General features: G+C 59.3%; 3 protein-coding genes across 7 annotated transcripts; 1 reads left to right on the forward strand and 2 right to left on the reverse strand.

Annotated features, from left to right (window-relative positions):
* Positions 1-67: 67 nt before the first annotated feature.
* Positions 68-6,239, reverse strand: LOC120495858 (collagen alpha-1(III) chain-like). Its single transcript, XM_039695772.1, has 4 exons — positions 6,184-6,239; positions 1,937-2,594; positions 1,310-1,520; positions 68-132 (listed from the first exon to the last, which is right to left on the reverse strand). The coding sequence occupies exons 1-4, from the start codon at positions 6,237-6,239 to the stop codon at positions 68-70; spliced, it is 990 nt and encodes a 329-aa protein (XP_039551706.1).
* Positions 2,129-18,961, forward strand: TFEB (transcription factor EB). 2 transcript variants are annotated; one of them, XM_039695962.1, is made up of 9 exons: positions 2,129-2,247; positions 14,535-14,764; positions 14,834-15,088; positions 15,169-15,249; positions 15,922-16,042; positions 16,169-16,225; positions 16,572-16,647; positions 16,759-16,906; positions 17,188-18,957. In XM_039695962.1, the coding sequence occupies exons 2-9, from the start codon at positions 14,570-14,572 to the stop codon at positions 17,620-17,622; spliced, it is 1,368 nt and encodes a 455-aa protein (XP_039551896.1). In that variant the 5' UTR covers positions 2,129-2,247; positions 14,535-14,569; the 3' UTR covers positions 17,623-18,957. The 2 variants fall into 2 exon arrangements, with proteins under 2 accessions (XP_039551896.1, XP_039551897.1); XM_039695963.1 differs by lacking the exon at positions 2,129-2,247 and adding an exon at positions 6,159-6,497 and having other exon boundaries at positions 17,188-18,961.
* LOC120495963 (translation initiation factor IF-2-like) lies at positions 8,688-11,896 on the reverse strand. 4 transcript variants are annotated; one of them, XR_005626195.1, is made up of 3 exons: positions 10,565-11,896; positions 10,449-10,476; positions 8,688-10,332 (listed from the first exon to the last, which is right to left on the reverse strand). XR_005626195.1 is itself a non-coding variant. In XM_039695966.1 (2 exons), the coding sequence occupies exons 1-2, from the start codon at positions 11,685-11,687 to the stop codon at positions 10,656-10,658; spliced, it is 957 nt and encodes a 318-aa protein (XP_039551900.1). In that variant the 5' UTR covers positions 11,688-11,896; the 3' UTR covers positions 8,688-10,655. The 4 variants fall into 4 exon arrangements, 2 of the variants coding, with proteins under 2 accessions (XP_039551900.1, XP_039551899.1); XR_005626194.1 differs by having other exon boundaries at positions 8,688-10,476; XM_039695966.1 differs by having other exon boundaries at positions 8,688-11,453; positions 11,529-11,896.
* Positions 18,962-21,320: the final 2,359 nt, after the last annotated feature.

Genomic DNA, 21,320 nt, shown 5'->3' on the forward strand with positions numbered 1-21,320 from the left:
TGGAAGGGGTGTGTGGCTGTGCCTTTGTTTTCCCGAAAGCTGGAGCTGGGGCTCAAGAAAAAATCCTTTAACTGGGCGATAACGACGGCGTTTGGCTTTTTATTGGCTTTTTATCGCAGTCCCGTGTTTGGTCTGGGGGTCAGAGGCGCTGAGCGGGGTCGGGAGGGTGAAAGGAATTTCCTTCCCATGGATTTTTCCTTTCCATGGAAATAATTTTCCATGGATTTCCTTCCTGGGGCATGGAAATCCATGATCCCCAGTGGTCCCAGTCCATAGGGAAGTAGGATCCTGGTTTAAGGAGCTCCATGATCCCCCTGTCATCCCAGTCCAAAAGGGTGTAGGATCCTGGTCCAAAGGGATTTAGGATCGTGGTGCAAGGAGCTCCACGATCCCCCTGTGTTCCTGAAGGAAAGGGAAGCAGGATCCTGGTGCAAGGAGCTCCATGGTCCCCCTGTGGTCCCAGTCCAAAGGGATATAGGATCCTGGTGCTAAGGGATGCAGGATCCTGGTTTAAGGAGCTCCATGATCCCCCTGTCATCCCAGTCCAAAAGGGTGTAGGATCCTGGTCCAAAGGGATTTAGGATCGTGGTGCAAGGAGCTCCACGATCCCCCTGTGTTCCTGAAGAAAAGGGAAGCAGGATCCTGGTGCAAGGATCTCCATGATCCCCCTGTCATCCCAGTCCAAAGGGATGTAGGATCGTGGTCCAAAGGGAAGCAGGATCCTGGCCAAGGAGCTCCACATCCCCATGTGTTCCTAAAGGAAAGGGATGCAGGATCCTGGTCAAAGGAGATCCATGATCCCTCCATGGTCCCAGCCCAAAGGGATGCAGGATCGTGGTCCAAAGGGAAGCAGGATCCTAGTCTAAGGAGATCCATGAGCCCCCTGTGGTCCCAGCCCAAAGGGATGCAGGATCGTGGTCCAAAGGGAAGCAGGATCCTGGTGCAAGGAGCTCCATGATCCCCCTGTGGTCCCAGTCCAAAGGGAAGCAGGATCCTAGTCTAAGGAGATCCATCAGCCCCCTGTGGTCCCAGCCCAAAGGGCTGCAGGATCCTGGTGCAAGGAGCTCCACATCCCCGTGTTCCTGACAGAGAGGGCTGCACCATCCCGGCTCCCGGGACTGCACCTCCCTCCCCATCCCTCCCCTCCCGACACGTTTTGGGGTGGAAACACCCACTTTAGAGGAGAGAAAAAAAAAAAAAAACCAAACATTTTTGGGGAGGACGCCCTCCCCCTTCCAGGGAAGGAAAGCGCCGAGCCCGAACGCCCGCCGCGGCCGGGCGGGGACTACAAGTCCCGGCAGGCGCGGACTGCAGCTCCCGGCGTGCCCGGGGCCGGCGGAGCGCAGCGAGGGCAGCGGAACGGGCCGGGCCGCGCCGGGCCGGGCGGGCGCTGCTGCTGCCCTCCCTCGGCACGGGGCCGAGCCGGGCCGAGCCGAGCCCAGCCGGGCCGGGCTGCGCTGAGCAGAGCGGAGGAGCCCAGCAGAACCGAGCCGAACCGAGCCGGGACGAGTGGGGCCGAACTGAGCCGAGGAGCCGAATCGAGCGCAGCCGAACCGAGCCGAGTGGGGCCGAATTGAGCTGAGCAGAGCCGAGGAGCCGAGCTAAAAAAAAAAACAACACAAACATTTTTGGGGAGGACGCCCTCCCCCTTCCAGGGAAGGAAAGCGCCGAGCCCGAACGCCCGCCGCGGCCGGGCGGGGACTACAAGTCCCGGCAGGCGCGGACTGCAGCTCCCGGCGTGCCCGGGGCCGGCGGAGCGCAGCGAGGGCAGCGGAACGGGCCGGGCCGCGCCGGGCCGGGCGGGCGCTGCTGCTGCCCTCCCTCGGCACGGGGCCGAGCCGGGCCGAGCCGAGCCCAGCCGGGCCGGGCTGCGCTGAGCAGAGCGGAGGAGCCCAGCAGAACCGAGCCGAACCGAGCCGGGACGAGTGGGGCCGAACTGAGCCGAGGAGCCGAATCGAGCGCAGCCGAACCGAGCCGAGTGGGGCCGAATTGAGCTGAGCAGAGCCGAGGAGCCGAGCTGAGCCGGGCCGAGCGCGGCCGAGTGAGCCCGAACAGACCCGAACCGACCCGAGCGCAGCCGAACGGGGTTGAAACGAGCCGAGGGGTCGAACCGAGCCTGGCCGAGTGCGCCCGAACAGATCCGAGAGCAGCTGAACGGAGCCGAGGGGCCGAACCGAGCCGGGCCGAGCGCACCCGAGCGGGGCCGAGCAGACCCGAACCACTTCGTGTCCTCGCCGTTCCTCAGGGGTGAGTGCGGGGCCGGGGGTCCCGGGGGTCCCCGGGCAGGGGGGTGTTGGGGTGCTCCCCCCTGTCCTGCGCCATCCCGGGGCGCTTTGAACTCAGAGTTGATTTTTCCCTTATTTTCCTGTAAATAATTGCCCCTCCAGCGCGGTTGCTGCGGGGTTTTGGGGTCTCCAGCAGCTCGTCCCGGTGCCCTCTCCCAAAAACCGGCGGTCTCGGGGGCTGTGAGACCCCCGGCAGCTCGGGGGGACCTGCCCGGGTCGCCTTTCCCATCGGGAACCCCCCCGAACGCGGTGGGGAAACTGAGGCACGGAGGCTCCGGGACACCCGCGGGGTTCCCGGCACCCCCCGGACTGGGGGGCGCAAAGCGGGGACCCCCCTTGGGGTGCGGAAAGGTGGGAAAATTGGGACACCTCGTGTCACACGGCTTGTAGGGGGGCCACCAAGGGGACACACAGCGTGTCCCCCCCTCCCGGGGAATTTGGGGGGGAACAGAGGGGGCTGCCCCGCAGCGATTAATTACATTCACGAATTAATTACGAAGCAGGAAAGCATTACGCAGCCCCCAGAGCTGCGGGCAGTCAGATGATGGGGGAAATTTCCTTAAAAAAAAAAAAAAAGAGCCCGGCGTTCTCCGAGGGATGCTGGGTTTGGTTCCTGAGGGGTTCTGGGCTTGTTTCCTGAGGGATCCTGGGTTTGTTTCCTGAGGGATTCTGGGTTCTTTTCCTGAGGGGTTCTGGGTTTGTTTCCTGAGGGATTCTCGGTTCGTTTCCTGAGGGATTCTGGATTTGTTTCCTGAGGAATTCTGGGTTTGCTTCTCGAGGGATTCTGGGTTTGCTTCCCAAGGAATGCCAGCCCTGTGTGTTCTGTGTTTTCCGAGGAATTCTGGGTTCATTTCCTGAAGGATTCTGGGTTTGTTTCCTGAAGGATTCTGGGTTTATTTCCTGAAGGATTTTGGGTTTGTTTCCTGAGGAATTCTGGGTTCATTTCCTGAGGGGGTCTGGGTTTGCTTCTCGAGGGATTCTGGGTTTGCTTCTCGAGGAATGCCAGCCCTGTGTGTTCTGTGTTTTCCGAGGGATTCTGGGTTTTTTTCCTGAGGAATGCCAGCTCTGTGTGTTTTGTGTTTTCTGAGGGATGCTGGGTTAATTTCCTGAAGGATTCTGGGTTTGTTTCCTGCGGGATTCTGGATTTGTTTCCTGAGAAATTCTGGGTTTGTTTCCTGAGGGGTTCTGGGTTTGCTTCTCGAAGGAATGCCAGCCCCTCGTGTTTTGTGTTTTCCCAGGGATGCTGGGTTCATTTCCTGAAGGATTCTGGGTTTGTTTCCTGAAGAATTCTGGGTTTGCTTCCTGAGGAATGCCAGCCCTGCATGTTTTGTGTTTTCCGAGGGATTCTGGGTTTGCCTCCCGAGGGATGCCGGCCCCTCATGTTTTGTGTTTTCCAAGGGATCTGCCCGCCCTTATCAGTAGGAAACTGCAGACTGTGCCGGGGTGGAGCTGCTGCACGGGGCCATCCAGCATCCGGGTGTTTGGGATGGGGTTTGTTTCCTGAAGGATTCTGGGTTTGTTTCCTGAGGAATGCCAGCTCTGTGTGTTTTGTGTTTTCTGAGGGATGCTGGGTTAATTTCCTGAAGGATTCTGGGTTTGTTTCCTGCGGGATTCTGGATTTGTTTCCTGAGAAATTCTGGGTTTGTTTCCTGAGGGGTTCTGGGTTTGCTTCCCAAGGGATTCTGGGTTTGCTTCTCGAAGGATGCCAGCTCCTCATGTTTTATGTTTCTGAGGAATTCTGGGTTCGTCTCCTGAGGAATTCTGGGTTTGTTTCCTGAGGAATTCTGGGTTCATTTCCTGAGGAATTCTGGCTTTGTTTCCTGAGGGGTTCTGGGTTTGCTTCTCGAAGGAATGCCAGCCCCTCGTGTTTTGTGTTTTCCCAGGGATGCTGGGTTCATTTCCTGAGGAATTCTGGGTTTGCTTCCCGAGGAATGCCAGCCCTGTGTGTTCTGTGTTTTCTGAGGAATTCTGGGTTTGTTTCCTGAGGAATTCTGGGTTTGCTTCCCGAGGAATGCCAGCCCTGCATGTTTTGTGTTTTCCGAGGGATTCTGGGTTTGTTTCCTGAGGGATTCTGGGTTTGTTTCCTGAGGAATTCTGGGTTTGCTTCCCGAGGAATGCCAGCCCTGCATGTTTTGTGTTTTCCGAGGGATTCTGGGTTTGCCTCCCGAGGGATGCCGGCCCCTCATGTTTTGTGTTTTCCAAGGGATCTGCCCGCCCTTATCAGTAGGAAACTGCAGACTGTGCCGGGGTGGAGCTGCTGCACGGGGCCATCCAGCATCCGGGTGTTTGGGATGGAGCTGTGAGCCCAGCCAGGGATTTTATTGCTTTTTCCACGCTTCACAGCGCCCACGTGTGTGCTCCTGGTCCCCCTGCCCTGCCCTGTTTTCCTGGAAGTGCTGTGGGAAATGGGAAAGAGCCCCTTGGGATGTTGTGGGGGGTCACCAGAGCAGGGGGGACGTTCCCAGGGCTGAGGGTGGGGTGGCCTGAGCAGCACAAAAACCAGGGAAATGGGGCTGGGGAGGCCACGCTGGGGGTGTCCCCCTCCAAAAATCCACAGTGCTGAGGGTAAAAACATCCTCATGTGGTGGAGTGGGGTCTGCAGCGATGGGGTTTGATGATTCTCCCTCCTTTCCCTGGGGTGCTGATGGCAGGGATGGAGCTGGCACACCCCTGTCCCCTCTGTGGGGACAAAACCTCCCATGTGGAGTTTTTGGGGTGGTCTTAGAGGGCACCTCCAGCTGGACTCTGCTCAAGGGAGCTGTTTTGTCAGTGCCCTGTGCGGGGATGTCCCCTATCCCAGACAAAGGGGAAGTTTTGGGGCCAGCAGCAGTGGCCTGGGGGCTGGCAGTGCCACCACACGTCCCTGTGGCAGCGTGTGACAACTTCCCAGACCCCTGTTTGCTGTGAGGGACCCCAGGAGGATTCCAGGAGGATCCCAGGAGGATTCCAGGAGGATCCCAGAGGATCCCAGGCTTTTTTGTTTCACAACCCCATAAAAGAGCAGGGGGTGCTCGGAGGTGCCAGGCGTGCTGTCACCTCCCTGTGGTGGCCTTCCCGTGGTGGCACCACCTCCAGGAGCTTTTCCAAGCTCTGTGGAGGCAGCTGGGGTCACGCTGGTGACTCCGTGCCCGTTGTCACCAGCTCTGTGACACTTGGGGGGATCAAAGGGGGGATTTCTCCCTGACCACACCGGGATTTTGTGCTCATCTTTTTTTCCTCTCGCTGTCACATCCGGGAGGAGCCCCCACGGCTCTTCCCTCATCCCTTGGAGATCCCTGTCCCTCCTCCTGGCGCCTGGCTCGTGCTTGGAGCAGGTTTTCCCTGCGGATTTGCCCAGGAATTCCCAGGAATGGGGAGTGCCGTGCTCGGGGATGAGCTCTGGGTGCTGCTCCTCACCTTCCCGGGAGGCTGAGGAAACCAGGAATGGGGGATTCTCCATCCCTGGGGGCGCAGGGGCAGTTCTGGGGGGGTTTTGGGGAGGGCTGAGCTGCAGGAGCGTTGGGATGGGCACCTGGGGTGATTTGCAGCGGGTGCAGGGTGGGCTCACCTCACCCTGGGGAGGGTTCAAGCTGTCCCCAATGTCCCTACAGGTTGTGCCAGCTTCTCTTCAAAGCCAGGAATTGCCCCCGGGGTTTTGTCACCTTTCCTCGGAGCGCTTTTGGCTCCAAAGGAACTCCCCACACACCCTGAGCTCTGCCGGGCTCCCCTCCTTTGCTTAAAGGGGTGTAAATTCCGGATAAACCTGAAATTCCCAGTCTGGGGACGGCCAGGGGGGTTCTTGGAGCCTCAGGGAGCGGCGAGGGCAGCAGCGCTGGCTCCTGCCCAGCCTGTGTGCCCTCGGGATTATTTTGGGGGGGTGGGAACATTTTGGAGGACACGAGGAGGGGGCTGCACCCACCTGCCACACACATTTCCCTGCTGCCAGGTGAGCTGGCTGCCAGCAGCTTCGAGCATTTTGGAGAAACTGAGAAGGAGAAATCCCAGCTGGGTGTGTGAAAAAAAAAAAACAACCAAAAAACAAAAAATCAACTCCGAGCTCCTGCACGGGTCCAACCGGAGCGACGTGCCCGGGAGAGGCGGCACCGTGCCAGGCCAGGGGCTGGGCTGGCACCAGGGGCTCCCGAGGGAGCAGTTTGACCTTCAGGGAGCAGGAAAAGCTCCGGGCTGAGCCTGGCAGAGAGGAGGGCACAGCACAAACCCCTCCGGAGCAGGGTGAGCTGGGCACGGGGAGGCGATGCCAGGGGGGCACATGGGCAGAGCCCCTGCACGGGGCTGGTTTGGGAGGGCAAGGCAGGGGCTGTGCCCAAATTTGTTTATTCCTGGGGGCTGGTTACACCAGCTCTGCCTGCACCGAGCCTCCGGGCTGGCTGCTGGGGGCTGGACACGGCGTATTTATAAATATTACCTCCTTTACAGCAGCATGGGGCTCCCAGGGAGGGAGGAGGGATGGAGGCGGCGCTGGGAGAGCCTCTGGCACTGGCAGGGGACAGCGGGTGGCCGCTGCCACCTTGGGCTGGTGGCACCCTGAGCTTGGGGCGCCTGCAGCTCCAGGGCTCTGTCGAGCGTCGCCGCTTTTGGGGAGGTTTCCCCACTTGTTGGGAAGATTTCTCTTCACTTTGTGGGGTGGTTTATCCTCACTTTATGGGAAGATTTCTCCCCACTTTCTGGGTGGTTTTCCCTGCTTTTTAGGATGATTTCTCCCCGCTTTCTGGGGTGGTTTCTCCCCACTTTGTGAGATGATTTCTCCCCACTTTGTGAGATGATTTCTCCCCACTTTGTGAGATGATTTCTCCCCACTTTGTGGGATGGTTTCTCACCACTTTTTAGGATGATTTCTCCCCGCTTTCTGGGGTGGTTTCTCCCCACTTTGTGGGATGATTTCTCCCCACTTTGTGGGATGGTTTCTCACCACTTTTTAGGATAATTTCTCCCCCCTTTCTAGGGTGGTTTGTCTTCCTTTTTTGGGATGATTTCTCCCCACTTTCTGGGATGAATTCTCCCCACTTTCCAGGGTGATTTCTGCCATTTCTGGGTTAATTTCTCCCCACTTTCTGGGGTGATTTCTCCCCACTTTCTGGGGTGGTTTCTCCCCACTTTGTGGGAAGATTTCTCTGCACTTTGTGGGGTGGTTTATCCTCACTTTGTGGGAAGATTTCTCCGCACTTTTAAGGACGATTTCTCCCCACTTTCTTGGGTGGTTTCTCTCCATTTTTTAGGATGATTTCTCCCCCCTTCCTGGGATGATTTCTGTCCCCTTTCTGGGATGATTTCTCCCCACTTTTTAGGATTATTTCTCCCCCCTTTCTGGGATGATTTCTCCCCCCTTTCTGGGGTGATTTCTCCCCACTTTTTAGGATGATTTCTCCCCCCTTTTTAGGATGATTTCTCCCCCCTTTTTAGGATTATTTCTCCCCCCTTTCTGGGATGATTTCTCCCCCCTTTCTGGGGTGATTTCTCCCCACTTTTTAGGATGATTTCTCCCCCCTTTTTAGGATGATTTCTCCCCCCTTTTTAGGATGATTTCTCCTCCCTTTCTGGGATGATTTCTCCCCCCTTTCTGGGGTGATTTCTCCCCACTTTTTAGGATGATTTCTCCCCTTCCTTGGCTGGTTTCTCCCCTTTGCGGGGTGGTTCCCAGGATTTGGGCGGCAGTGCTGTCCCAGCCCCTGCAGGGCCCGGGGTGTGCAGTGCTGCCGGTTCCCCTGATCTCTCATTTATGCGGTTATTTCAAAAGGCCGACACCCAAATCGCCCGGAGTGACCCCGGGCCGGGCTTTTCCTCCGGGGCTCCTTTCCCGGGATCTGCAGCCTGTCCCTGTCCCTTCCAAGGTCACCTCGGTCCCCTCCTCTGTCCTGATTAATCACCGTCCCGGGGTGGTGGCTCAGCCCATCCTCCTGCCTGTTCACACTTTTATTTTTGATTGCTGCCCTGGAGGGGGCAGGGGCTGTGAATTCCCAGCCCGGTCAGTCGGACAGTGATGTTTCCATCAGGGCTCTGCAGCTCCTGCCCAGCTTTTGGAGGGTCTGGCCCCTCCTTGAGGGGGTCCTGGGGGTCCCCCTGCAGCCAAAACTCACCAGGAGCTGCCAACCTCCTCCTGCTCTGCCCAGCTTGTCAGCTATCCCTGGGCTCTGTGGGTTTTTTGGGGGTCCCCCTGCACCCAAAACTCACCAGGAGCTGCCAACCTCCTCCTGCTGTGCTCAGCTTGTCAGCTATCTCTGAGCTCTGTGGGTTTTTTGGGGGTCCCCCTGCCTCTCTCTGCACCCAAAACTCACTAGGAGCTGCCAACCTCCCCCTGCCATGCCCAGCTGGGTGATGCTCAGCAGCCATCCCTGGGCTCACATTTGGGCAGCTATCCCTGGGCTCTGTGGGATTTTTGGGGGTCCTGGGGGTCTCCCTGCACCCAAAACTCACCAGGAGTTCCCAGCCTCCCCCTGCCATGCCCAGCTGGGTGATGCTCAGCAGCCATCCCTGGGCTCTGTGTGGGTTTTTTGGGGGTAAAAGAGAGGATTTTTGGAATGGAGAGACACCAGAGCAAGGCTGTGTCTGTATTATTAACCCCTTGATGGCTGCCAAGCCCAGCTGGGCTCTGTTTCCCACCCCTTGGCACCACCAAGGGGGTTTTTTATGTTAATTCAGTGACACAAAGCACACACAGCAGCAGGGCCTGATGCTTCTCCCTCCACCACTTCCCTGGCCCCTCCAGGCGTGCCAGGCTTACCTGGCTGTTTGGGGCCAGCCCTGTTAATGTCTTTTTCCACGTGGGATCCCTCAGCCCTTTCCAGGCTCGGTGTTTAGCGCGGGGCAGGGAAAACATTTGGCCTCTGACCCAGCGCCTGTTAACAACGTCCCGCTCCACGTTGCTGGCATGCCGGGGCTAAAAACAGCCCTGGTGACTCAGCCCCTGGCTGCTGCTGTCAACTGACCCCAGAGTGGCTCTGCCAAGCCCCTCCTTTGCCTGCTCCTGCTGCCTCACAGGGCTGCGAGCTCGGAGTGTGGGGAGGGAGCCTCTGGATGGGCTGGGATGGCTCCCAGGGGTCACAGGAATCCTGGTCCAGGGTGGAAGGAGGCTCTGGATGGGGTGGGATGGCTCCCAGGGGTCCCAGAACCCTGCCCCAAACAGCTCTTGGGTGGAAGGAGCCTCTGGATGGGCTGGGATGGCTCCCAGAGGTCACAGGAATCTTGCTTCTGGGTGGAAAGAGCCCCTGGATGGGCTGGAATGGTTCTCAGGGATCCCAGGAATTCTTGTCTTGGGTGGAAGGAAGCTCTCGATGGGGCTGGAATTGTTCTCAGGGGTCACAGGAGCCCTGCTCCTGGGTGGAAGGAGCTTCTGGATGGGCTGGGATGGCTCCCAGGGGTCCTAGGAATCCTGGTCCAGGGTGGAAAGAGCATCTGGATGGGCTAGGATGGTTCCCAGGGGTCACAGGAATCCTGCTCTTGGGTGGAAGGAAGCTCTTGATGGGGCTGGAATTGTTCCAAGGGGTCCCAGGAACCCTGCTCTTGTGTGGAAGGAGTCTCTGGATGGGGTGGGATTGTTCTCAGGGATCCCAGAACCCTGCCCCAAAGAGCTCTTGGAAGGAAGGAGCCTCTGGATGGGGTGGGATGGCTCACAGGGGTCACAGGAATCCTGCTCCTGGATGGAAGGAGCCTCTGGATAGGGATGAGATGGTTCCCAGGGGTCACAGGAACCCTGCCCCACACAGCTCCTGGGTGGAAAGAGCCTCTGGATGGGCTGGGATGGTTCTCAGGGATCCCAGGAATCCTGCTCCTGGGTGGAAGGAAACTCTCGATGGGGCTGGGATTGTTCCCAGGGGTCCCAGGAATCCCCTGTGCCCGGTGGCATCAGTTTTTCCACGCTTTTTCTCAGCCCTGCTGCTCGCTGCTGTGCTGCAGTGACAGAAAACAGACGGCTCTGGAGGAGGGGTTTTTGCAACTTCCCCCCTGCACCCCACGTGGCTGCTGGAAATGAGGAACACGGGGCTGGCCCGGGCGGGGGGAGCTGTGACCTGCTGGCACTGCCACCTGCGGGGTCCCCAGGCCCCTCAGTGACCTGCTGGCACTGCCACCTGCAGAGTCCCCAAACCCCTCGGTGACCTGCAGAGTCCCCAGTCCACTCTGTGACCTGCTGGCACTGCCACCTGCAGGGTCCCCAATCCCCTCAGTGACCTGCAGGGTCCCCAAACCCCTCTGTGACCTGCTGGCACTGCCACCTGCAGGGTCCCCAGTCCACTCTGTGACCTGCTGGCCCTGGCACTGGCAGGGTCCCCAATCCCCTCAGTGACCTGCTGGCCCTGGCACTGGCAGGGTCCCCAAGCCCCTCAGTGACCTGCAGGGTCCCCAAGCCCCTCTGTTCTGCACCCAGTAACCCCAGCCTCATTGTCCCCTGTCACAGCAGGGTGACAGCAGAGTCCCCAGGCTGGGGCACACACGGCGTGGATTTGTGGCTGTGTGATGAGGTGACAGCTTGGTGACGTCAGAGCAAGCCCTGGGCTCGGGGCTCCCCGGGCTGGGGTCGCTGGTGCTCCCTCCCTGCCACCCCCGGGTCCCTCCCTGCCACCCCCGGGTCCCTCCCTGCCACCCCCGGGTTTGAAAATGAAAAACGAGGAAGGAAGGAAGGAAGGGAGGAAGGGAAGGCTGGGCCGGCCCGTGGCGAGCCCCAGAGCTGTTTTCACTTCTTTCTTCTCCTTTTCCCTCTCGCTGCCCCTCAGTTCCCAGCCCAGCTGGGGGGTGGGCCCTGCCCTGTCCCCCCCGCTGTCCCCAGGGTCCCCCCTCCCTCCCTCCCTCCCGGAGCTGCTGATTGATTTTTCCACTCGTAAATCGACCGGGAAATGCAGCACAGGGGGGGCTGCTGCAGTGGCTTTGGGGGTGCTCCTGGCTCCCAGTCCTCACAGGGCTGGCAGGAGGTGTGTGGCACCCTCGGGGGTGGCCGTGCCTGGCACCCGGTGCCACCTCCCCTGCCAGGGTAAGGTTAAATCTGGAAAATGCCCGCGGGCAGCTCGGGTTCCTCAGGCACACCTGAGCCTGGGGACGCTGCTGTGGCCCTTCAGGTGGCACTGGGTGGCCCCTGCCAGCTCGGGCAGTGGCTCTGTCACCAGCCTGGGGACACTGCCGTGGCCCTTCAGGTGGCACTGGGTGGCCCCTGCCAGCTCGGGCAGTGGCTCTGTCACCAGCCTGGGGACACTGCCGTGGCCCTTCAGGTGGCACTGGGTGGCCCCTGCCAGCTCGGGCAGTGGCTCTGTCACCAGCCTGGCCCCCAGCACTGTCCCTGCAGCATGTCCCAGTGGCCACTCCCATGTCACCAGCGGCTGTCACCGCGGGGTGAGGGACAGCTCGGGGCTCTGGGGGGCTCAGGGAGGGCTGGGGCAGCTCTGGGGGTGCTCCAGCTGGAGCCACCCCGAGGGCCATTGGGGGGTCGGGTTCTTGCTGATGTGACACCCCTGGAGGGAGAGCGAGGAAGGGCCAGAAATAACCAAAAATAACAAGATATAACCAGAAATAAATAACCAGAAATAACCAGAATCAACCAGATACAACCAGAAATGAATACCCGGAAATAAATAATCAGAAACAACCAGATACAACCAGAAATAACCAGAAATAAATAACCAGAAATAACCAGAAATAATCTGAAATAAATAACCAGAAATAACCAAAAGAAATAATCCGAAATAAATAACCAGAAATAACCAACGAAACAAAATAATCAGAAATAAATAATCAGAAATAACCAGAAATAACCAGAAACAACCAGAAATAATCCGAAATAAATAACCAGAAATAACCAGAAATAATCTGAAATAAATAACCAGAAATAACCAGAAACAACCAGAAATAATCCGAAATAAATAACCAGAAATAACCAAAACCAACCAGATACAACCAGAAATAAATAACCAGAAATAACCAGAAATGATCAGAAATAACCAGAAATAAATAACCAGAAATAACCAAGCTGCTGGGCAGCAGCAGGGACGTTTGGAAGGGAGATGCATTCCCTGGCTCCTGTGCTCCTCCAGGCTGGAAAAGCGGAGTTGGGCTGTGGAGAGGGGCTGGAATCACCCAGATTTTCCCTCCCTTTTGACCCCTCCATCCCCTTCCCAGCTGCTCCAGCTCCCACTCCAGGGGTGCCTGGGAAACGTCTCCTGATTTTTCTGCCTCCCCACCCTTGCTCTCTCCTGCCTCTCCAGCTTTTTCAAAGGGTTCCCAACTCTCCTCAAAGTGGGGAAAAAAGCTGGGGAATTGATTCCTGTGGGTGTTGCAGCCTCCAGGGCCAAGGCTGGCCTGGGCTCTCCCAGTAAGGACCAGTCTGGGGCTCCCAGTGGTGCTGGGGTGGCTCTGGCTCAGTGGGGGAACCCCTGGGTGCCCTGCCAGGAATAACAGGCTGGAGCTGCCATTCCTTGTGCTCTGGTGGGTCAGGGGAGGGTGGGCTGTGTCCCCAGGGTGGGACGTGGGCCCCGTGTCCCCGTCCTGTCCCTCCTGCCGGGGTGACTCAGAGTGAAAGCAGAAGCTGCTCAGCATTTTGGGGGCTGGGGGGGGAAGCCAAGCAGAACCAGAGGGTTTATTTTAAACCTGACCTAATTTCCCCTCCCTCTCCTCACCAAACCGAGCCTTGGCCACCCTTCCCCATCCCCATCCTCATCCTCATCCTCTGCAGCTCTTCTCAGGAGTTTTTGACTCTGCCACTCCTGTTTTCTGCAGCCAGGCTGGGTGGTGGCACCGGGGCCAGCAGGGCTCAGTGGGTGCTGTGTTGTGGGTGGCTTCCTGTGGCACCCACGAGTGCCAGCCCTTCTTGAGAAAGGCTTCTCTCCCTTCCCTTCATGTTTGGGGTTGTGCACACCCCGTGGGTTTCCCCCTTAATTCAGCCTTGTTTTGGGGTTCTACATCCCCCGTGGGTTTCCCCCTCACTTCAGCCTTGGTTTGGGGTTCTACATCCCCCGTGAGTTTCCCCCTTAATTCAACCTTGTTTTGGGGTTCTACATCCCCCATGGGTTTCCCCCTTAATTCAACCTTGTTTTGGGGTTTTACATTCCCCGTGGGTTTCCCCCTTAATTCAGCCTTGTTCCATCCTCTGGGGTCTTTTCCAGGGTTTTATTTCTCACCCCAGCTCCCCCCATGCCCTCCTCCAGTGCTGTTGGCACAGCCCCCTTGACAGAGCTCCAGCGGGTCGCTGTCCCCTGCTCTGGGCTCCCGTCCCCCTGGGCCAGGCCACCGTGGCCAATGAATTCCCTGCCCTGGCTGCTCAGTAGCTGCTCCTGAGCTGTGTCACCCCCGCCTGCCTTGATTTCATTTCCCCTCCAGCTAACGCGTGGCACCGGCTGCTGGTGGCTGTCACCACCGAGGTCCCTTCATCTCTGAGCTCCCATTTAAACAGCAGAAAACCCTCCAGATTTCTCTGCTTTCCCCTCCCTGCCTGTTTCCCTCTCCAGATTTCTCTGCTTTCCCCTCCCTGCCTGTTTCCCTCTCCAGATTTCTCTGCTTTCCCCTCCCTGCCTGTTTCCCTCTCCAGATTTCTCTGCTTTCCCTTTTCCTCCCGGGGATGCTGCCGCGCTCCTCCCGCACCCCAGCCCCGTGGAAAGCCCAGCCGGCCGTGCCCGGGGCTGCTCCCCGAGCCCGGGCATCCCCCGCCCCGCTCGGGCCGCCGTCCCCTTTGTCCCGGGGAACAAGGGCAGCTCTGTGCCGCCCGGTGCCCCTCGGTCCCCCCCGTGCCCGCGCTCGCGTGCGGGTCCCGCACAGAGCTGGCCTTGTTCGCCCCGCGCCCGGCCGGGCTTTGCCGCGACCTGCCCCCGGCTCCTGGCACCCGCCGGCCTTTTCTTGCTGCCCTTCCCTGGCTTTCTCTTTCCTTTTCGCTCGCTCTGGGCTCTGCTGTGGCTGCGGTGTTTGGGAAGTGCCTCCGGGGTGAGTGCATGGCGCGGGGTCCTGGCTGCTCCCTTCCTGCCAGACCCTGATTTCCCCCCTCTCCTTGTCAATCCCCGCTCTGGCCACCCTTCCCCATCCTCAGTTTCCCTTCTCTGGAGCTTCCTGGGGGTGTTTTTGGCTTCCTCAGCCCTGTTTTCTGTAAGGAGGCAGCTGTGGGGAGGGGGTCTCAGCCAGGCTGGGTGGTGGCACCAGCTCCTCCTTGCTGTGTGACAGCAGGGCAGAGCCATCCTGGGGTGTCCCTGCTGGTTTAGTCACAACCCAGTGCGGGACAACTCTCCGTGCCTCAGTTTCCCCGCTGCGCTAGGCCGCCGGTGACGTGCCGTGTCCCCCTGCCAGGGTGAGCCCCGTGGCCGCCAGCCCCGCGTGTCACCATGGCGTCCCGCATCGGGCTGCGGATGGAGCTGATGAAGCAGCAGGCGCAGCAGGAAGCCGAGCGCGAGCGGGTGCAGCAGCAGATGATGATGAGCTACATGCAGCAGCAGCGCATGCCCGCGGCCTCCAGCCCCGCCATCAACACCCCCGTCCACTTCCAGTCCCCACCTCCCGTGCCCGGAGAGGTCCTCAAGGTACCGTGGTGTCCCCTCACCCGGGGCTGGGACGTCCCACGGGGTCCCTGATGGGTTTTGTCCCCGCAGGTCCAGTCCTACCTGGAGAACCCCACCACCTACCACCTGCAGAAGTCTCGGGACAAGAAGGTGCAGGCTTACCTGTCGGAAACCTACGGGAACAAGTTCGCTGCCCACGTCAGCCCCGCCAGCCACTCTCCCAAGCCGCCCCCGGCCGCGTCCCCCGGCGTCCGGCCCGGCCACGTCCTGTCCTCCTCGGCGGGCAACAGCGCTCCCAACAGCCCCATGGCCATGCTCAACATCGGCTCCAACCCCGAGCGCGAGGTGAGGACGTGTCCCCGGGGACGCGCAGGGTGCTGGGGAGGGCACAGGAGCCCACGGGGATTTGTCCTTTTGCCTTTCAGTTTGATGAGGTCATCGATGACATCATGCGCCTGGATGATGTTTTGGGCTACATGAACCCTGAAGTCCACATGCCCAACACGGTGAGTGGGGGGTGACAGGACCTGGGGGTGCCACAGCACTGTCCTTGCAGGTACAGAGGTGGCACAGAGGGGACCTTCTGCCACGTCCCCACAGCGGTGCCTTGGTGGCATCCCTAGCCAGCCTTGTCCCTGGAGACTGCAACACCCACAAGAATCAATTCTCCAGCTTTTTTTCCCCTTGAGGACAGTTGGGAACCCTTTGAAAAAGCTGGAGAGGTGGGAGAGAGGCATGGGGAAGATGGGAGAGCCAGGAGAGGTTTCCCTGCCAGGACCTTCCCCAGAGCAGCACTGTGTCCAGGAGAGGTCTCCCTGCCAGGACCTTCCCAGAGCAGCGCCGTGTCCAGGAGAGGTCTCCCTGCCAGGACCTTCCCCAGAGCAGCACTGTGTCCAGGAGAGGTTTCCCTGCCAGGACCTTCCCCAGAGCAGCGCCGTGCCCGGGGCAGATCCTGTGGCAGCTCGTGCCTCCCAGTGGGATCCATCCTGCCCAGCCCTTCTCAGATGTGATTCACCTGCCCTGTTTTAGATGTTGGTCACGGGAGGGGATCAGCTGTGCCCTTTGAAGTCCTGTGTTCTTTTCTGCTCTGCTGAAAGCTTCTTTAAGCTGGGAGGACAGTCCCAGCTGGCTGTGATCCCCGTGCCCAGCCCTAACCCAGCTGTCCCTCTGCTTTCCAGCTGCCCATGTCCAGCAGTCACATGAATGTCTACAGCGGGGACCCGCAGGTGACAGCGTCACTCGTTGGTGTCACCAGCAGCTCCTGCCCCGCCGACCTCACCCAGAAGAGAGAGCTCACAGGTACGTCCTGGCCCCAGAGCAAGGGACAGAAATGGGGCAACCCTGTCCCCACAGGGGTACAGGCGCTCCCGTGCCAGCCCAGGTGCAGCTTTGTCCCCTCTGGGTGACACTGTGGGTCTCTTGCAGATGCTGAGAGCCGAGCCCTGGCCAAAGAGCGCCAGAAGAAAGACAATCACAACCTGAGTGAGTTCAGCCCTGCCTCTCCCCATCACTCCTCATCCTCACTCCCACTCCCTCTGAGCTGGGTCCTTTTCCCATCCCAGGAAAGACCCCCTGAGCCCCTCCTTGCTGGCTGTGCACAGTGGGGTACAGGGGACACCCCACTGTCCTCCCGGGGGAGGTCAGACCTGCTGGGCCAGAGATGGAGCAGGGTTGGCTCCTGATCTTCCTCATCCTGGGCTTCCCAACTCCGTCGGGGCACGACAGAGGGATGTGGGACACGAGGGACAGGAAGGACACGTGGGAGGGACACGGAGCCTTCCCTGCTCCTGCTGCCTCCTCACTTCCTTGGCTCTCCTGTCACCCGCAGTCGAGAGGCGGCGAAGGTTCAACATCAACGACCGCATCAAGGAGCTGGGAATGCTGATCCCCAAAGCCAACGACCTGTACGTACCCACGGCCCCCAGACTGGGCTCACCGGGGCCTTCCGGGTGGAGGAGGGCTGAGGGGCCACACTGCTGGCACCAGCTCCAGCCCCTTCTCCGTCCTGGTGACAGGGACGTGCGCTGGAACAAAGGGACGATCCTGAAGGCGTCCGTGGACTACATCAAGAGGATGCAGAAGGACCTGCAGAGGTCTCGGGACCTGGAGAACCACTCGAGGCGCCTGGAGATGGCCAACAAGCAGCTGCTGCTCCGCATCCAGGTGAGCTTCCCTGGGCTCTGCCCCGCCCCAGCCCCACCAGCCCCTCACTCCTGCCCCGCCAAGGGCATGGCCAGGGCGTCTCCTGCTGGTTTTTGGCTGGGAAGTCACCAGGAGCAAGGTCTCGAGATGAATCTGATGTCTGAGGCTCACTGCAGCATGCTGAGCTTCGCACGGATCCTCCAGGGGCTCCTTCCCCGGGGGCTTCTCACCTCTGCCAACATCCCTGTGCCGTGTCCCCGGGTGTGACACCCCCACAAAGCCCCTGTGTGTCCCCTTGGCAGGAGCTGGAGATGCAGGCACGCGTCCACGGGCTGCCCACCTCCTCTCCCTCGGGCGTCAACGTGGCCGAGCTGGCTCAGCAGGTGGTCAAGCAAGAAGCCAGCGGGGACGAGGGGACCCTGGAGCCGCTGCTGCCACCCCCAGACCCCGAGTCGCAGGCGCAGCCGGCGCTGCCCGCGCCGCCCCAGTCTCCCTTCCACCAGCTGGACTTTACCCACAGCCTGAGCTTCGACGACAGCTCCTTCCCGGACAGCCTGGAGCCCGGGCACGGCGCTTCCTTCCCTTCCCTCTCCAAGAAGGAGCTGGACTTGATGCTGATGCAGGACACGATGCTGCCCCTGGCCGCTGACCCCTTGTTCTCAGCCATGTCCCCCGAGGCCTCCAAGGCCAGCAGTCGCCGCAGCAGCTTCAGCATGGAGGACGCGGACATGCTGTGATGGGCAGCTGCCAGGGCGGGGATTGCAGCACCAGCTTTGGGTGGGCAAGTCCCAGGACGCTGCTGGCAGGAGGAGCCCATCCCACCATGCACTTGAACCTTCCCAGGAGTACCTTTGTCTATGCAACGGGGCTCGGGTCGGGTGCCGCCGTGTCCTTCTCAGCTTCTTTCTGCCAGGAGGAGGATGGACCTGCCTGGCTTTGCCCTGGCCCCGGCCTGGCTGCAGATGCAGGGACCTGGGAGTGCCATCTGGGCTGCTTTGCCTTTCAGCTGAAGCCTCCTGGCCTCACCCCCTTGCCCAGGGTGGTGCCCGGGAGCCTCGAGCCCCCGGGACGATGGCGCGAGCTTTGTGTCCTGTTCGGTGTCTCCTCGCCTTGCTCTGGGATCCTTCATCCCCACCGAGTCCTCCCCAGCCCCTGGATGCTTCCCAGTCCATCCAGTTCCTCCTTCCCGGGAGCACCTGCTGCCCCTGGGGTCACAGCAGGGTGACAAGGTGTTAATTAGAGTGTGTTCATTAATACGGCACCACCGGGGGTGCTGTCTGCAGGTGGGTGTGGAAGGTTCCAGAACACCTGGAATGGGGGGTTTGATGCTCCACCCACCCCCTGTTGTCACCCCCAAAACCTCGAGGCAAGGCTGCCAGGTGACCCTGAGTGTCCTGGAGGTGTCCCCGCAGTGGCTGTGCCCCGTGGCACCCCCAGCTCTTCCCTGGGAGGATAAAAGGGTTTCCCACTCTTTTTTTTGGGGGATGCTTCCCAAAAGTGCAGCCCCACGTGGGCCCGAAGCTCCAGGCTGTGACAGGGAATGGTTTGTGCCAAACCTGAGCTGCTGCTCCCAGCTGGGGATCCGGGGGTTGGTTCTGTTCCCAGTGTCACCAGTTTGTGCCACAGCTCTGTACTGGGAGCTGCTTTGGGTCCCGACTTCCCAATCCAGCTGAGAAGAGCAGGGCAAGGCTGGAAAATCCTCCAGGGTTTGTGGAGGGAGAGGAGGGAAATGGAGAGGAGAGGAGACCCCTTGGGGACCGTCCCCCCTGGGCTGTGGGGTCACTCTGTGCCCCTGTCCTGGAGCTGGGTGTCCTGGGGGGACACAGCTGGCAGGATTTGGGGACAGAGGGGCCTGTGGTGGCAGGATTGGGGGACAGCCCCACAGAGGTGGCAGGATTTGGGGGATAGCCCCACAGACAGGCCCGTGGTAGCAGGATTTGGGCACAGAGGGGCCCATGGTAGCAGGATTTGGGAACAGGGGTGGCCTGTGGTGACAGGATTTGGGAACAGCCCCACAGGTGGCCCATGGTGACAGGATTTGGGGACAGAGGGGCCCGTGGTGGCAGGATTGGGGGACAGCCCCACAGAGGTGGCAGGATTTGGGGGACAGCTGCACAGGTGGCCCGTGGTGACAGGATCTGGGGGACAGAGGGGCCCGTGGTGGCAGGATTTGGGGACAGAGGGGCCCGTGGTGACAGGATTTGGGGACAGAAGTGGCCCACGGCAGGATTTGGGGACAGTCCCATAGAGGGGCCCGTGGTGACAGGATTTGGGGACAGAGGGGCCCGTGGTGACAGGATTTGGGGACAGCCCCACAGGTGGCCCGTGGGACGTGAGGGTGCGGGGAAGTGCAGAGGGAGGAGGACAGGAGCAGGAGGGGACCTGAGAGGACAACAGGATTTGGGGACAGAGGGGCCCGTGGTGACAGGATTTGGGGACAGCCCCACAGGTGGCCCGTGGGACGTGAGGGTGCGGGGAAGTGCAGAGGGAGGAGGACAGGAGCAGGAGGAGACCTGAGAGGACACTGGGTGACCTGGGGGGACACTGGGTGACCTGGGGGGACACTGGGTGACCTGGGAGGGGCTCCAGGCGCTCTCCTGAGGATGAGGAGGACCCAGGAGACCTGGGAGCCCCTCTGGGGTGTTCACAGGAGGCCTTGGCACCCTTCGTGTGCTGCCATCAGTGCCTGGACAGGGAGCTGTCCCCAGCAGGGTCACCCTGGCCGTGCTGGGGACCCGTGGGTGGGAGAGCCACGAGCTGTGCCCTCCACAGGGGCTGGGTGGCTGCTCCAGCCACGAAATCCCACGAGAAATGTGGATTTTTGTGGCTTTAGGGTGCCCGTGGGCACTGCTCAGCACGAGGTGTCTCCCCTGGCTGTGAGCAAACAGTTGTGGATTATAATTACTATTTTTTTTTTAAATCTTTTTGGGAGTTTTGTTTGTTTTTTTCTTTTTTTTTTTTTTTAATGCACTGTGCCCTGATTAAAAGATTTTACTACTGTTTTATAAATAAATGTATAAAAGAATGAACTGGAATGGAAGAAGAATCATTAAAAATATATTTATTTACAACATCCTGGAGCGTGGCAGCCTCTTCTTTGTCCTGGAGGCTGGATCAGCATCACCTCTGGGTGCTGGGACCCCTGGGCCAGGCAGGTTTTGGGGACTCTCCTGCCCAGTGCAAGGGAAAAAATCTGTTTTTAGAGTCCTGCTGAGCCTGTGCCCGTCAGAACTTATCCCAAGCCACGTCTGCAGCCCCTGAGCCACGTGCCAGGCTCCCACTCCCCTCGGTGCTGGTGTTAAACACACACAGGAGCGGGGAAAAAAGCAAGAAAATCCACCTTAAATTGGACTTCCCAGGCTGGAAAATCACAGGGGTTTACCTTGGAAACTTTATTAAAAGGAGAAGGAGGGGAAAAAAGAGCGAGGGGGGCAGAAGGAGCGAGTGGTTCCAGACACTTTAGAGAAAAATAAAATTAAGGAGGGGGAAAAAAAAGAGAAGAGGCTGAGGGGGGCAGAAGGAGCGAGTGGCTCCAGACACTTTAGAGAGAAAAAAAAATTAAAAAAAAAAATCCCTGATTTGATTTATCAGGGGAGTGTGAACACTAAATAGAGAACAACGCCTGAAGTGTGAATTATTTCCTATATTAACACAGAGAAAAACTGATAGCCTTTTCATGTCAGGAGAATAGCAGCGGGGAGGGAGGGGAGCCAATGACATTGTTCCAGCCCGGGCTTTGCTCACTCTTTATCAGCCCGAGATCAAAATTTATTCCCAGGATGAGGCCTGCGGCCCGGCTGAGGCCCTAGAGATTTTTAAGGGCCTAATTAAGAAAACAGGATGAAAATGGCGAAATAAGAGGGCAATTTACTTCTCGCAGAATAGGGAGATCAAATCAACTTATGAGCAATTAATGTGCACGAGGAGAGAATAAAGGGATGCCGGGATGAGGGAGAGGGGCCTCATTTTAATGACACGCTCGGTGTTGGCAGAGAGGATTACTCTGAAGGTCAGGCGGAGATGGAAACGACCTTGCAGATTCTTAACCCTCCTTCCAATTAACAGAACCAACTCAGAAATGCAAAAGAGCCCGGCTCGGCGTGCTGCAGGGAGGGGAGGGGGCGAAAATAAAGTGATAAAGGAGGGAGGGGGTGGAAGGGGCTTCCCTGGGATCCCCGCGGGCTGGGGATGGGAGAGGGCCCGGAATTACAGCCTGGGAGGGGGAAAATGCCAAAAAATGGGAGAGGGATGGGATGGGATGGGGTGGGATTGATGGGATGGGATGGGATGGGATGGAGTGGGATTGATGGGATGGGATCCACGGGATGGGATGGGGTGGGATCCACGGGATGGGATCCATGGGATGGATTGATTGGGATTGATTGGATGGGATTAATGGGATGGGATGGGATGGGATGGGATGGGATGGGATGGG

The sequence above is a fragment of the Passer montanus genome, unplaced genomic scaffold (genome assembly GCF_014805655.1).
Source record: "Passer montanus isolate IOZ18808 unplaced genomic scaffold, ASM1480565v1 scaffold93, whole genome shotgun sequence".
Taxonomy (NCBI): Eukaryota; Metazoa; Chordata; class Aves; order Passeriformes; family Passeridae; genus Passer; species Passer montanus.

What these genes read in the sequence shown, in the direction of transcription:
- LOC120495858 (XM_039695772.1), bottom strand. Translation starts at nt 6,239, where the DNA reads ATGCTCGAAGCTGCTGGCAGCCAGCTCACCTGGCAGCAGGGAAATGTG. An exon ending in CAGGGAAATGTGTGTGGCAG is followed by an intron (nt 2,595 to 6,183) that starts GTGGGTGCAGCC and finishes TGCGCCCCCCAG; the next exon opens with TCCGGGGGGTGCCGGGAACC. An exon ending in GATTCGGCTCCTCGGCTCAG is followed by an intron (nt 1,521 to 1,936) that starts TTCGGCCCCACT and finishes TCCTCGGCTCAG; the next exon opens with TTCGGCCCCACTCGTCCCGG.
- LOC120495963 (XM_039695966.1), bottom strand. Translation starts at nt 11,687, where the DNA reads ATGGCCCTCGGGGTGGCTCCAGCTGGAGCACCCCCAGAGCTGCCCCAG. An exon ending in GGGACAGTGCTGGGGGCCAG is followed by an intron (nt 11,454 to 11,528) that starts GCTGGTGACAGA and finishes CAGTGTCCCCAG; the next exon opens with GCTGGTGACAGAGCCACTGC.
- TFEB (XM_039695962.1), top strand. Translation starts at nt 14,570, where the DNA reads ATGGCGTCCCGCATCGGGCTGCGGATGGAGCTGATGAAGCAGCAGGCG. An exon ending in TGCCCGGAGAGGTCCTCAAG is followed by an intron (nt 14,765 to 14,833) that starts GTACCGTGGTGT and finishes TTGTCCCCGCAG; the next exon opens with GTCCAGTCCTACCTGGAGAA. An exon ending in GCTCCAACCCCGAGCGCGAG is followed by an intron (nt 15,089 to 15,168) that starts GTGAGGACGTGT and finishes TTTGCCTTTCAG; the next exon opens with TTTGATGAGGTCATCGATGA.